General features: G+C 32.4%; 1 protein-coding gene across 1 annotated transcript; it reads left to right on the top strand.

The window, feature by feature from the left end:
* The first annotated feature begins 296 nt into the window (after positions 1-296).
* Positions 297-15,029, top strand: LOC134235042 (uncharacterized). The gene is made up of 3 exons (XM_062717122.1): positions 297-1,248; positions 13,742-13,924; positions 14,156-15,029. Exons 1-3 carry the CDS (start codon positions 990-992, stop codon positions 14,617-14,619), a joined length of 906 nt encoding a protein of 301 aa, XP_062573106.1. The 5' UTR covers positions 297-989; the 3' UTR covers positions 14,620-15,029.
* The last annotated feature ends 323 nt before the right edge of the window (positions 15,030-15,352 follow it).

Raw genomic sequence — 15,352 nt, forward strand, 5'->3', positions numbered from 1 at the left:
AGGAAGGCCTTTTAAAAGTACATTGTAGAGCCTATCGCGTATTGATAATCTAGCTTGTGCCATTTGAATCCTAAAGGCCCTGTAGTTTTTGTTTTACCCAGTCATCACGATCGAAGAACAATCGGTTAGAAACCTTAATTTTAAATTCAATAATTAAAATTTATAAATTGAAAGTACATACATTTTTTGCTTTGCAACTAACGATTAGAAAAATTACATAATTACAATTGTTGTGAGGTGATATCTTCCTCCATCCGCATTACACAATACAATCGACTGCTTAATAATTCAGACCTGTATCTTATCGTTTTCCTTAGCAACAGCGCTACCATTGTTTTTCTAACGTTTTAGGTACGGCTGCACATCAGATACGGGGTCTTCATCTTTTGTCTTTCAGGAATTGGACAACGTTGACCTCTTCCTTTCCTTCTGTTGTTATCGGAATGACATGTGTAAATACACAGTTTATACGCGATCGAAGCAGCATTGATCTGAGTGTATATAAAGCAGCAATCTGCCACTTATAAAAAAAAATATCTGTGCTGCTGTGCCCGACAGAACACATTAGCCTTGTCGTGTTAAGAATTAATTCATTGAAGATGGGAAGAGAAGAAGAGCCAAGAAGCATTAATTTGTGACAAGCGTGGAAAGTTAGCAACACAGGAGGAATGGACAGTGCTTCAAATGAACAAACACATCAAAGGAAGCTGCTGCTTAATCTCTCACTGATAGATTTTATACCATTAGGATTTCTACACAAATTGACGGAATTTGTCACATATAGGAAAAAGAGAGTTTGTACCTTGATAAATCAATATACTTTTGTGAAGGGAGTTGAAAATTGACAGGTATCTAATCTTCAGATCAATGTTTGGCCACGGTAACAACAATGTCCATCTCACACTGACAGTGACCATTTAATGATGTTAGGAAGGCACTTGGAGTAATTTCTCTCTTGTTTTGCTTTGTTTATCACTCTCATTTACAAGATGCAGGCAATATATGCGGGGGGTTCCACGCCAACCCCCTCCCCTCGTGTTCATAGAAAACAATTTGGGTACGGTAGGCCCGTTATGCCGGGATATTCTTTTCCACACAAACAGTCTTCACCTTTACATCATAAGAGTGCTTCTAAGGATTCGGAGGACTCCACTTCGAAGGAGACCAACTTCCGCGACTCTATACCCGCTATGTGTACGGCTGTGGCCTTTGTGTGCTTTATTTGTAATATCATCATGCCAGGATTAGGTAAGATATCTTTGAGACTTGGCTTAGAAAATGTGTTTTCTCTACCTTTTTTTGAAGAGAACTGCTTGCATGGATTTCTTTTATTTTGTAATACAAGTTCTGCAGAACACCATTATTTATGTTTCGAATGTTATATAGTTATATAATTAATTGATTTTCCCCCCTCAAAACTCTCAAAATAACTTTTATGATCGTAATCGATTGACACTTTTTTTTTTAAAATTGTGTTTCTTGTCTGCATTGACAATTCAATGTCATTATTTATGAAATGTAAACACTTTTTAAAGTACTCATGACATTAAAAGTGCTCTATGGGTCTTTCAAATTGATCGATTATTAATAGCACACATTATATGGCAATGCTGCATAAGAAACAATCGTGTTAACTCTTTTTATTAAAACAATAGAAGATATGGATTTAGGTTGTACATGTCATTTGAGGGGTAAAAATAGTTCAAATAAGACGAAACTGGAAAACTAATAAATCTCTAATTAGATGTAGTATAAAAATTAGTAACTTAATTAAGGTGTTTTCACTAGATACCTGTCAATCACTTGACATCCCTATTAATATAATTCGTCTGCTTAACCCACATCGTTACTTATTTTTATATTCATTTCTCTTCATATTTAACAAATTGATTAACTACGACCAGACGACAAGTTCCAGCACTTGGGAATTAAAAGAGCAATCACCTTGACTTCGCCGTGTGTGTGATTAACTACTGGAAATAATGTAGAAGGAATGGATAATCGACCTCGCCGTGCATTATTAATGGTAAATGCCGATTTCTAAGACGCTGTATGACCTATTTAGCCGTAATGTATCTCGTTACGTTCTATGGATGCTGAGGGTCTAAGAATCCTTGATGCGATTCTCATGGAGTAATTTGAATAGTAATTAATTTCCTCGGTAAACATTACCCAAGGCAGTAAATTTCTTCTATAGAATTTGTATACAAAAATTCTATTTCAAATCTTTAAACAAGCAACTGGAGTAGAATTTGGTAAATTAAAGAATTGTAAATATAGACCATGCGTTTCATCTAATTCATATCATTTCCCCCATAAAAAGATGTTTAGCGATGTATATATAGCTGTTATATTCAGATATCAATTTAAAGTCAACAGTGACATGTGTTCAAATAAAATTGCTTAATGTAGATGCTTAAAAAAAATAGATCGGATAAATTGTGAGGTCCTCCCTGGTCATCTTCATTTCAAGGCTAAGACATTTCTCTGGACTTTCCAACAAGACGATGTAGAATAATCTTTCACTAGAATTCCCACGATCTTATATTAAATGTTCATCTATGCAACAATTTGTCTTATACATGAAAATGTATATTCCTTCATTGTTGTCCTATACAGCAGTGTTTCAACTCAAATAAAGCCCTCTGGTCCAGACGAATAATTGCATTAGATAGTTATTTGAATGAAATCTTACGCAAGACAAAAGTTGAATGTGGTGCAAAACTTTCGTCCACTTAGAACTCTCTCTATCTATAAATTATTTTGTTTAATATTCCTCATTTCAAAAAAATCAAATATTAACTATTCGTATAATGATAGGACTATGATCAGACATCTTGGAATAAGCTACCTCGACATTTTGAAATATACACCATCCGCCATAACTTCTCTCACCCAGAATAGAAATGTCAGATGGGAGGTAAAATTGATTATATTGCTATTTGGTAAAGCCGAGTGTGTAACATCTGCTATTGATGTCCTGGTGTTTAATCTCCCGATAGTTTCATTACAATACTGAACAAGTTAGAAATATATTCCAGATTACTGCATTAAAATAATTTTTTTCCTACATGTATTCACTTTTGCTTAATCGAATTGTGCATTTTTATGAGATCCTTATTTGATAACCACCCTTACAACGTATCCATGATTGTTACAAACTAATGTGAATTCCTCTCTATTTTGTAACACATATATAAAACGAATCTGTACTATCTAATTTTAACTTGTATTGAGGAATGGGTCTATTATCTATATGTGTAACAAATAGCGTTCATTTTTGTTCAGCAAACTTTATGCTGATTGTCTTGGAAACCGAAAACATCAAATCGAGATTATCCGGTTATTTGTGTTTTATTTCTTCTTTCACTTCCCTTGTTATAATTATTTAGTCAAGAGACGAGTAGGAAGATTTATCAAAAGTGTAAAGTGAACTTATAATTTATTCAGTCTCTCTACAAACTCAAAAGATAAAACATTGCAGAGGTAATAAAAATTTCCAGAAGGTAAGACTCTTACATGGAAACCCAAATGTCATACAGTTAATATTGGAAAAAGGCATTTTTTCTAATAGAAGATTATTGAAAAAAAAGCTAATACCTATGGAATGTTAGGAACTTGTAAGATTTACAGACTGAATCTGAGCGATTATACATGTACTAAAGATTTCCATTCACCTCAATACCTTAAATTTTTTTCACCTTAAAACTTTTCAGATTTTTTTTCTGAAATCTATTGAGCACATGTTATCTTCATTTGACTTCTAATTTTGTGTATACTTTGCCTGTTCAGAAATGTTTGATTTGAAAACATCAGTTTATTATTAATAAAATAAAAAGAATATTTTTTAGATATTTTTGTTGATGTTAGATAAATAAATAGTTGCGGGAAGTATGTAAATATTTGAATGAAAACGGATAGAAGAAGGTCATTAACGCATACAACTAAAGGAGAGGATCTAACACTTGTCTTATACCCACTGCTGGGTACCTTGGACATATTGATAACCCCCGTAAATGTAAGACTTCAAGTGGACGCCGATCAGCAAATTCTTCGGCAATTCCCTTCATGCAAAAATGTATATTTCGTGTGGTTGAACTTAGTAATGTTGATGCAGTGACCTTGTCAGCAAATACAATTTATCATAGAGTCAAATGCTGACTGGCGATTTTCAAAGCAATTGTTAGGTCAATATATATACACTGAATTGTCGACGGATTTTCCGTTATTTTCCGATTGTGACAAGAAACACACGGCGGGTGAAACCAGTCGGCAGGGAATGCTCATTCCTTCATGGCACTTGATCCCACCTCTGATGTTTTAGAGGTCTGTGTTTACTCTGCTCCTATTTTGTATTGTTTTATGGATTTTGAGCTTGATCATTGTTCGTTATCTCCGTATGTTTCATTATAAAACCGACTAAAAAGATCTAATCGAACGTACTGATTGTATTGCAATCACTTATTTAGGCGAAGTATTTAACTGAATTGAAGTAGATAATAAAGACTACAATTTAGGGATCACTTTTTGAACAATGTTATAAAAAATCATGGTACATTGTACTATTAACAACCGTATTATTCAGACCAGGATTAATTCTCTGGGTCATCAACATAGGGACACAGATTCTGAAATTTTAACTGAATATTCTGTTTTGCCTTCTTCCCGTTTTCAGACATCCTGTAGTCACTTACACTGTATTTGTCTATCGATTTTGTTTATGGAGGAAAATAGACATACTCAACATTGAATAACAATGATGATAAAACTCCATTTCCATCTGTATAAATGAATGACTTTGTAAGGTGTTCCTTTATTGCCCCGCTCATTTGCCAGATCTGCTCCGGGATGGAATGGAGATGTATATTTCTACAAGGATAAAAATCGATGTAGTAATTAGTAATTGCATGATCGGAAATACTCTAATAATATAAATTAATAGTAAGCAAGCAAGGGTCCTACTTTAGTTTTCTTAATTAAAATGGTATACATCCATTTATTGCTAGTTCAGCGGTGAAAGGGCTGAACTTAGTGTGCCCTACTTATAAAGGACAAACTTCAGTTTAATTCCCAACTCGTGTTTTAATTGAGGTTCCCTCTTTTGGGATACAATTTGCACTGGCGCATTTCATTTTGGTGAAATTACCTACACAACTAATGTGTTATAATAACCATTTAGATAATGTTTTTAGATGATTCTTTATACAAACATTAAGAAATGACACCTGTCTATATTCCTTTTCACTACTTTATTTTAAGAAATCTATCTCTGAGAATTCATGAGGACATGAACGGCGACGCTTCACGCACGTCGGCATATTTAATGATGTACTTTAACGCTTCATGATAAATATGCAGGCTTGAAACGATGTAGTTCATATATCTTATGATTCATCAGAAATAAAATCAATTTCTTATATTAACATTATTTTTCTGATGTATTGCTACATATTTTTATCACTCGTACGTTCATGGGGGGGGGGGGTGCGCTATTTTTTACTTCAGTAACATCACAATGGAAATATTCTTACTCATCCCACTGTAGTTCATGAGAACTTTTGCTAACTTGCAAAGAACCTCAAGGAAAAAACATTTGGAAATGTAAATATGTCCTTTTGAACGAAGAGTAAAAGATATCAAATAGTTTGACAGATTTATTTCATATTTGGATATTTTTATTTTTAAAAAGACGATAACAATACTTATTTATAACCTTGGTGAACTCAACATTTATAGTTCTTTTATGATGACTGGCATCATAAAATTTATATTTATATATTTAAGCAAATGCTAGAAAAAGATACTTATTGCTCATTCTTACCTAAAACTTCACATTTATCCTTAGGCTATCTCTACTGATACATATACTGGTCCCTTCTGACAAAGCAGGTAACAACACTGTCTTCGTTTGTAAAGCTCATTATATGAATTGTATTTTAGAAGAACTTGGATTTAATTCTACAAGTGGTAATCCAACTTATACTCATAGTTCCCTTTCTAAGGAGGAAATTCTTCAAATCTTTATGTCAGTTCTGAATATTTTTAAGATCCCAAAAGAACCAAAATGAATTTAAACTACCATATCTATATTGGATTCCGAAACTTCATAAAATTCTTATAAACAAAGATACATAGCGGGTTCCAGTAAATGCTAAATCAAGCCTTTTTTCTTTACTCCTCTCTAAGATATTAACAGTATTGAAGAAGAAACTTCAAGAGTACTGTGCAACAATAATTTCAAGAGTTGATGTAAATCAGATGTGGATACTTAAAAATTCCAAGGAACTTTGGACAATTTAAAATCACAAGGTTTTACCAAAATCAACAGCTTTAAGACTTACGACATTTCAACTTTATACACAACCATTCCCTAAGATAAAAAGTCCAGACTTTTGGATATCGTTGACAGCTGTTTTTTCAATGAAAATGGAACTCGTAAATTTACTTACCTTGTCATTGGTCATTTGCAAAGTTATTTTGTTAAAAACATTCTGATAGTACTCACAAGTACTCTGACGTTGACATTAAAAAGATGCTTGAGTTTCTGATTGACAATATCTATGTTGTTTTTGGAGACCAGGCCTTCCAACAATCTATTGGAATTTTAATGGGTACAAATTGCGCCCCATTATTTTGCAGACCTATTTTTGTATTCATATGAAGAGAATTTATGCGTGAAAAGAAGAAAACGCTTGCTGTGGCCTTCAACTCCACATTTAGATATATCGATGACGTATTGTCAATTAACAATGGTTACTTCCATTCTTGTGTCGATACGGTATATCTAGGTGCGTGAGATAAACGATACCACAGAAAGTCTGACTCATCTGTTTCATATTTGGTATTTTACATGAAAAGACGTTAATGGTCATCTAACAACCAAGCTTTATGATAAACGTGATGACTGTAACTTTACAATCCTCAGCTTCCTTTACTTAAGCAGCAATGATAGACGTGATGACTTAATTTAACTTTTCTATCGCAAACTTCCCATACTTATGCAGCAATATACCTTCATCACCTGATTGCAGAGTTTATATACCTCAGGTGATTCATGCTCTACGTATGGACAATTTCTAAAACGAGATAAATTGTATTGAAAAACAGGTTGATGAAACAAGAATATCTGCAGTTTCGTTGAAAGTCATCATTTTGTAAGTTCTGTGGTTGATACAATGACCTTGTCAGCAAATACAATTTATCATTGAGTCAAATGCTGACTGAGTTTTTCATACAATTTGTTAGTCCATTATTTATACTCTGAATTGACGATTTTTCCGTTATTTCCCGATCATGACAAGGAGCACACGGCGGGTGTGATTGGTCGGCAGGGATGCTCACTCCTCCATGGCACCTGATCCCATCTCTGAGGTTTTGGAGGTCCGAGTTTGCTCTGCTCAAATTTTGATTTGTTTTATGCACTTTTGATCTTGAATACTAGTACTGTTCGTTATCTCCATATGTTTCATATATTTTGTATACCGTTGTGGATGCATGTCACATCTGAGTTGTTTCTTTGATTTATTAACCAAATTCTATTATAATGATACACTGTTCAAGTTTTAAATATAGCGAATCATAGCTTTTACTAAAATTGAATCTTTTTCAAGTTCTTCATGCATATTTTAGGGAAGGGAAAATATTTGTTTTATATGTACATGTTATTTTCAAATAATATCTCAATGGTAAAAAAAGGATATTAGGCCCACTAAACTCCAAATTTGTTATTGAGAAGATTTGCATGCTAAATTTTAGGAATAGACTGTGTTTTATTTTGAACTATAGTTAACTATTGTAAAAGTTTGTTATAGGACACACTTAATAGTTGATACCATCGATATCGTGATACATATTTTTATACATTTGATGACAAGGAAATAATACTCATTTTAATTGGACAATAAATCAGAAGAACAGGGCATTTCGTCGGTTCCTAGTACCCACTCCCTAACTGTTTAATTATTGAAAGGGATGAGAGAGGACGCAGGAGTAAGCTTAATCAATACCCATTTTCCTAGAAGTAAAAGTATTCCAAACATTAATTCCCTATCCTGATTTATTGCACATTAAGCCCCGTTTATTTCGTGACAAGTGTACATACTATTTGTTTGATACAAAATCCAATATGTCAACTTCATTATTTGAATGACTTAGGAATGTTATGTTTCTGTATCAAAATGACTTCTTAGATTTTATAAGGTAAATCCAATATAAAAGTTTTTTCCTGCTTTTATACGACATGGGTGATATTTTGTTTTTAAAAAATTATAAATTTAAGCTGGCATTTTAAAAAATTTGTTTAATTGAAATGAGAATGTTTCCATGATGTTCACTAGTATGTGTTTATATAATATATCAGCCGTTTACAAACCATCTTCGATAGTATGTGTTTATATAACATATCAGCTGTTCATAAACTTCTTGTTAAATTCTCGAAATTTCAAAATTTATAAAATAAATTAAAGTCCGATTTTTTTTCAATTATATTGTAAACAATACTGGGTATTATATTTATCTCACAAGGTAAATGAATTTGGGAACACCGTGTGCTTTGTATACTTTTAAACAAATCTATTATCGCCTACGTTGCAATGTCTTTAAAAACCCTGGGCACAATATTCATTCTCATTAAGATATATATTTATATGGATATCTTAATATCCACAAACTCAGATTAACTTTGACAAAAAGATCACGCCTAGAAAGATTTTAGTCGTTTGTTTATTTTAGAAAATTATCTTGCCAAATACTTAAAGGAAAAATTATAGCGATTTTCTGTCAAGACCCTTACCCGTGTTGACGTAAAACATGTCATTACAATGTTCATGAAAGCAGGATAGGCAGCGCATACTGAAAGTGTTGCTACAACTGAGGCTTTGTTGTTATGAAATTAAGAACAATATTGTCTCTGCTACATAAATAAATCACAATGATGCTCAGGGTGAACTAAGGGCAATTAACATACCACTGAACAGACATTCAGCCTGCTGTTTTATCCGGAACAATCATCTGATATGTCTGTACGGTTCTGACCCGTATATTACAAACACAAAATTACCAGGCTTGTATTCCTCCGCATAGTGATGATAGAGATAGATTTATCATACAGAAGAAAAACATAATAAACATGTACGCTTTGTACGGGCAGGATAATTGGCAATGAAAAGGACAGAATGCATATTGATTTTTTTAATCTGAAAATGCATTTTGATTCCTGAAAGATTATAATGTCTACTAGTAATAAACTTATTATTTAGAATATTTTCTTGTGCATTGTTGATCAATTTAGCTTTTTTTCAAAAAGAAAGAAAAAAAAAGAAATGTAACAAAAACGTCGTTATCAGATTTCAAATTTATTTTTTTCTAATAGGATCATAGTCATATCGCATCGAATCTATATCTGAATTAATCAGTCATATCGCATCGAATCTATAACTGAATTAATTTTATGATTAGGTCTCCAAAGAAGAATGAGAAAGATGCTATTATAATCAGAAAATAAAAAATATATAGTGACTGAAGCATTCTGTTTCAAGAAGACAAGTGTATCTAAAAAGAGAATGATCAATCATTGTTTTATTTTAACTCAAACATATTTTATGACATTTCGTATGAGATGTCCTCTTAGGAACCTAGTCCCACGTACCTCTGGTTTCTCCAGGAGGCCGTGTTTTGCCCTGACCACACATTTCTATTGTTTTAAGGGTTTTTTTTATGAGATCGATCACTTTGCGTTTTCTCTACCCTTTTTCATTATCCACAAAAGTGAGCTACACATATTTTTACAGTTGATAATTTATTATGTTAATGGTAAAGAATAGTTTCTAAAGTATATAATATGAAAAAAAGTTTATAGTTATATTTATCTTTAAATCTACTCTAACTGACAAAAAAATATAAATTTCCCTTTAAAATCAATGTTTATTTTAAGGTTTTTCAAATAGATATTTTTTTATTTCTAAATTATGATATTAACTTATAAATGTAATTATTATAATGATGTATTTATCAACAGTTCATTAATTGTAAAATAGAATGATAGTACTTTTTCATATAAACTGTGTTACAATTATATTAAAATAATAGTTTTTGTGTTAATAATAGTTAACAGTTACACTCAAAAACTTATTTATACAACGTAGACTATCTACCTATCAAATACAGAATCAGGTGTCAAAGTGGAGTGAGCAACCCCTGTTCACCAGTCATTCCAGCCGTGTATAACTTCTCAAAAGAACAAAAGAAAAAATCCACAAACAAAATAATGGCGGGAAAATTTTGTTTCAAAAGCATCAGAATTCGACTCTATGGTTGTATTTGTTGGCTGGGTCTTTGCCGATATAGGACACAGAGTTTACGATTTGTTGACGTTATCAGGTCTGATTATATCAATGTTTTCGCAACTTATTTGATTTTTGTAGGTAGAGCATGTTCTTGTGTAATGAAACGATTGGGATGCGATACATACACTCAATAGGCCGGTGATAAGCATATATTACTTAATTAGGGGGGTTAACAATAGGAAACTTGTTTACGTTAGTCATAATTTTGTTGTTAGGTAGCCATATTTTTTTAGCAAAGAGTCCAGATATAACACAAATGTGTCATACATCTTTCATATTGAGTTTAGAATTATAGGGATATATCGAATCAACGTAGGAATGAATATTTTTAATTGATAATACGTCGTCTATATAGATCCAATTGTTGAGGGCCACAGCAAGAGATTCCTTTGTTTTTTGAAGAAGTCTAGAAATAAATTCTGCTTCATCTGAATACAAATTAAAATAGGTCTCTTAATAAAGGACAAAATAAATGTAACGTAAAATATTACAATGGTTTTTGAGTTGGCTCGCGTAGCGAGCTACTCCCTGTCGACATAGCCATTTCAGAGCTGTAAAATTTAAAATTCATCAAGGTGATCCATACGCCAAATATTATATATGCTTTGGTTTGAGTGATTGTATAAACTTAAGAGGTAAAAACTGTATAAAATTTCATACAGTAACATTATTTAAGCCTTCATGCTTTTAAAGAAATTTTTGATTAAATACCTGTTCGATGTACAATTACTGCGTATGAATATTTATATATATATATATATATATCACAAACACCTGCTGCTCTCATTAGCTGCAGCTAGTTGTTGTTGAAAATCTATTTTTAGAATCCAGATTTGCTGTGGGAATCTTTAACCTAATTACTTCATAACACTGACCACTTCAGCTAATGTGCTTAAATTCATTATAGAATCCAGTCAAAATAATACGGAAGCTCATGAGTGCCAACCTGTATATATAAAGGAAAAGCAATATACAGTTTATTTATGAACTGAACATGGATCAGACATATAATATTCAATCTCTTAAGATGCAAAATAAACTAAATATAAATGTACCTTTATTAAAAAAATATTACTAGGCCCTTAGCCTTTGATTAGTTATATTGTAAAGGCCTTATCCTTTTCACTGTAAAGCATAATTCAATCTTGAAAAAAAAAACGTATGATGAGGGATTAACTAAAGAGGAATGTGTTCAGTATGCTTTGTAAACTATTTAGTTAACAAATAATAAAATATTGTACATGTATTAGTGTTTGACTTTGCGATATACTTCTTTTTTTTTGGTCAATAACAACAGGTACATGTAGTTTCTGAGTAAATAATATTGATGCATCGAACATATCGTAATGTCACTTTGTCATTCTAGGGCTTCAGTTTCTTCTCTTTCTCACAGACGGATCAATATCATAAACAGAATCCTCAATTCTGTCTAAGAATTTTGAAATCTCCCTGAGACTCCTATTAACTTCGTTGTAATCGATTCAAAAGTTAATTTGTTTGTGTCTGAGACGTTGACACAAACAGCAGGCTCGAGGTCTTTCTGTAAGAGAGATTCGCGCTCGATTATATTTCGATGTCTTCCTTGAAGTTTAATCAAATAATCTTCTACTTAGAAATTGATCGTACTATACAAACAATGAAAACCAAAATACACTTGGGATATTTGGCGTGTTATTTCAATCAAGAGTAAACGAAAACAGCCCCTTTTCCGCAAGGTGTCACTTTCAATTTACATTTAGCTTTCAATACTGACAATTATGGTATGCCCGATTCAAACAATTCAATAGGTTAAGCTGACTTTTCATGAAGGTACGCCACACATTATTACTATCTTTTCAAATCTGAATTTTGATTGTTATTTATAAAAAAAAAAAAAGATGCATATAATGAACAGTGTTGTATATCAAAAATTCAACCAACAACAAAGCGATCGAGTATCAGGTTATACTTATTTTGTTAGCAATGCCACTGTACAACGACTGCACATTAACAAACTGCTGACTTTAAATGAGGTAGTTGAAATCCTTGTAGCATCAACTTATCTTTGAAACGCCCGAATCTGTTGAACACTTGAGAGATTTGATGACGCAAATATGATCTTTTTAATGTTGAAGTTTAAGATTCTTCCTCTCTGCAATCCTGCTTAAAAATCTTCAGCTATTTATCCCTGTATAGTTCATTATTATGAAACTTTTAAATGAAAATTCAAAATCTCTGCAGTTTATTAATTTTATTAATATTATAATTATCAAATATATTAATATGACTTTTTGTATTATTTTCTTTAGATTGAGTCAACAACGTTCGTATCATCTGTCCTCATGATAAATATTGAAAAATTGTTGGGTTGATTAATGTTGTGTTAACTGAAAATGAAGTGTTCTTTTGAATTTCTTCTTAAGAATTCTTCATTCTGCTATCTTTGTAAATGCACGCATTGTCCTTGGGTGAGAGGTGTGTTCAGGTTTTAAAGAAGAAATTGTTACCACGTGTAATGAAGTGTTAATGTAGGAAAGTAGGTGAAATTGCTAGAAATTAGCATGGCAACTGGTGTCAGGTAAATTAACCCACGCAGATCCTAGGGAGAATACTTTAAACATCTGGATTACATTAAATGTAACAACGAATTATATATCTTCCATTCACAACTATCATAAATGATAGTACCGTCTCATAACTTTATCGTATCCTTTGTGGAAATGCTTTTTATAATGTTTTTATTATACAGAATTTTTGAAAGTGTTCTTTAATACATGTAATACATATGAAGTATTTTCTGTAAATTTGATAGGAGAGAGAAGGGAGAGATTATATTAATAAGTTTATCCTTATTAGCTATGGACCTAGTACTTATTGTGTTATACATATTTATCAACAAAGTCAAAGGTTTTTCCACCACATCGTAATATACAACATATTAAGTATCTTTCTGGAAAAAAATTAAGTGTCAATATTATTTAATAAAATTTGTATTAATTTATATTTTCATTTATTCTCATGCCAATAAAATAATTATCAGACGTTTCTACTTTTTCAAATTTTATGCAAAGGGAAATTTGTGCCTGTATTGTATTGTTAATTTAACACTGAAACCACTGAAGTTTTGTATTTTGAGCATGAGAGAAAGACCATTTTTCTCCAATCAGAAACTCTTACCTTAACGGTTTCAGGAGGCTAAAGATGAAATTTTCATGTTTAAAGTTTCGTAAAGCTTCCAGGTTTCAAACTGTATCTAGGAAAGAAGAATGTGTTAATTTGGCATATAAATATAATCTTTAGACTTAGAAACAATTTATTCGATTTTACAGGTACTTTTTGTTGGTGGTCTGAATTAAATTGTCTCTGATTTTACAGGTATTTTCTTGTGGTAAATTGTATTAAAATCTCTGATTTTACAGGTACTTTTCTGTCTGGACTCAGTGTCCTTTGTGGTTCCAAAATGAGGCTCAAGGACAACACGAAATCCAAGGTGGTGCTGGTCAACTGTTGGGTAGCCTTTCTTCAGCTCTTTACGACTATCTTTCTTCTCTTGGGTTGGATATGGAGTATTGTTTGGGGGACGTTATTCCTATCCTACACAGGTACCGTTAACTATAGTCATCCTTAAACTATTCAAGTATCATAAGACTGTTTCGTCTACAAAAAAACTTTAATAAGATTATTTGATTATTACTCTTTTTATATATCATACACACTCCGTAATGCTGGCGACGGTTAACGAAATGACATTGACCTGCTCCCCGCAAATTGTTGTACATTACCTGTCAATGTTAATTACTAAATGGTGCAAGGATTTCTTTATCTGTCTGCAGATGAGTTCTATAAGCTAAAAGAAAAGGAGAAAGAAAAGAGTAATCCAGAAAAAGTACAAGAGGAGCGTGTCAAACTCCCAGCATCACCTGCAAAGCAGCGTAACAACCCGCAAACAAACTCATCACCAAAGCCGTCAACGAATGCGCATACTCAGAGAATCCCGGTGCAACAGACTCAACGTCAAATTCCCTCGACGTCTTCATCCAGTGATCATCAAATCATAACTTTACAAGAACTTCCTAACATTAATAGTGAAGAGACAATGGCTTCAGATCAACCTATCATGAATGCTAGAACTCGGCATCAAAAAATTCTTCGGAGACAAATGTCTGATCATGATTTGTCTCCCTTTAATCTGACTCAAGAGCAGTTAGAGGACATCATAATACATGCTGCCCCGGTAACTAGGGGAAATAGGATAACAATAGATGAAGCAAACGAAATGAGTCAGGAGAAAGGGTAAAAACAACAGGGCTGTGGATCTTACCTTATTGTGGTGCAAAAATTTGACAATTTTTGGAATGAATCCTATATATGAATATATTTTTATTTACTGTAAATAATACTGAACAAATTATACAAAATGCAATACTTGTTCAATTAAATCATTTTTTATTCTTCCGCCACGGTTGCAATGTTGCAGAAAAATAAGTAATCCTCGTTAGTGGTTTATTAGTTTCCCTCTGCAGTGATTGGAACCACTCTACTTCAGTCGTGAAAACACAGAAACTGATTGTATCATCAGGGCCATGCAAGACTTTGCAGGTGCCCTGTTGTAATCACTCTGTTTGTTTATCTCTCATTTCATCCGTCCACCCACAACTTTTCTGTTTTCTCTTAATTACGTTTAAAATAATAATTCAGTTAAATTCAGTTTGTTGTTCAAGTTTATACGTTTTAGTACTCTTTTGAATACGTTAAACTTTGTACTCTCTTGAATTCTTTTTGGACAATGTGAAACATGGTAATCGTTATTGCATTAATTAACGACAGATCAAAGATTTGACTGGGGGACATTCTTTGGCAAAACTTCAGGTGTTTCAGGAACAGAGTATCGCTTTGCAAAGTCAAACGCATAGACTAAAATGTAATTAACACATTTCTTAATTATCACCAACATGTATTCAAACCTCTAGTAACTATATATTTAAGCTACTGTGACTTTTAATTCCAGTTCAAACATGCATTAAAGTTCT

This window comes from Saccostrea cucullata, unplaced genomic scaffold, assembly GCF_032062105.1.
Source record: "Saccostrea cucullata isolate Sc308-1 unplaced genomic scaffold, CSIRO_AGI_Scuc_v1 ctg3613, whole genome shotgun sequence".
In the NCBI taxonomy this organism is placed as follows: Eukaryota; Metazoa; Mollusca; class Bivalvia; order Ostreida; family Ostreidae; genus Saccostrea; species Saccostrea cuccullata.

Excerpts from the sequence above, each read along its gene's own strand:
- LOC134235042 (XM_062717122.1), top strand. The coding sequence starts at position 990 with ATGCAGGCAATATATGCGGGGGGTTCCACGCCAACCCCCTCCCCTCGT. Across the intron at positions 1,249-13,741 it reads TATCATCATGCCAGGATTAG|GTACTTTTCTGTCTGGACTC; the intron begins GTAAGATATCTT and ends CTGATTTTACAG. Across the intron at positions 13,925-14,155 it reads GTTATTCCTATCCTACACAG|ATGAGTTCTATAAGCTAAAA; the intron begins GTACCGTTAACT and ends ATCTGTCTGCAG.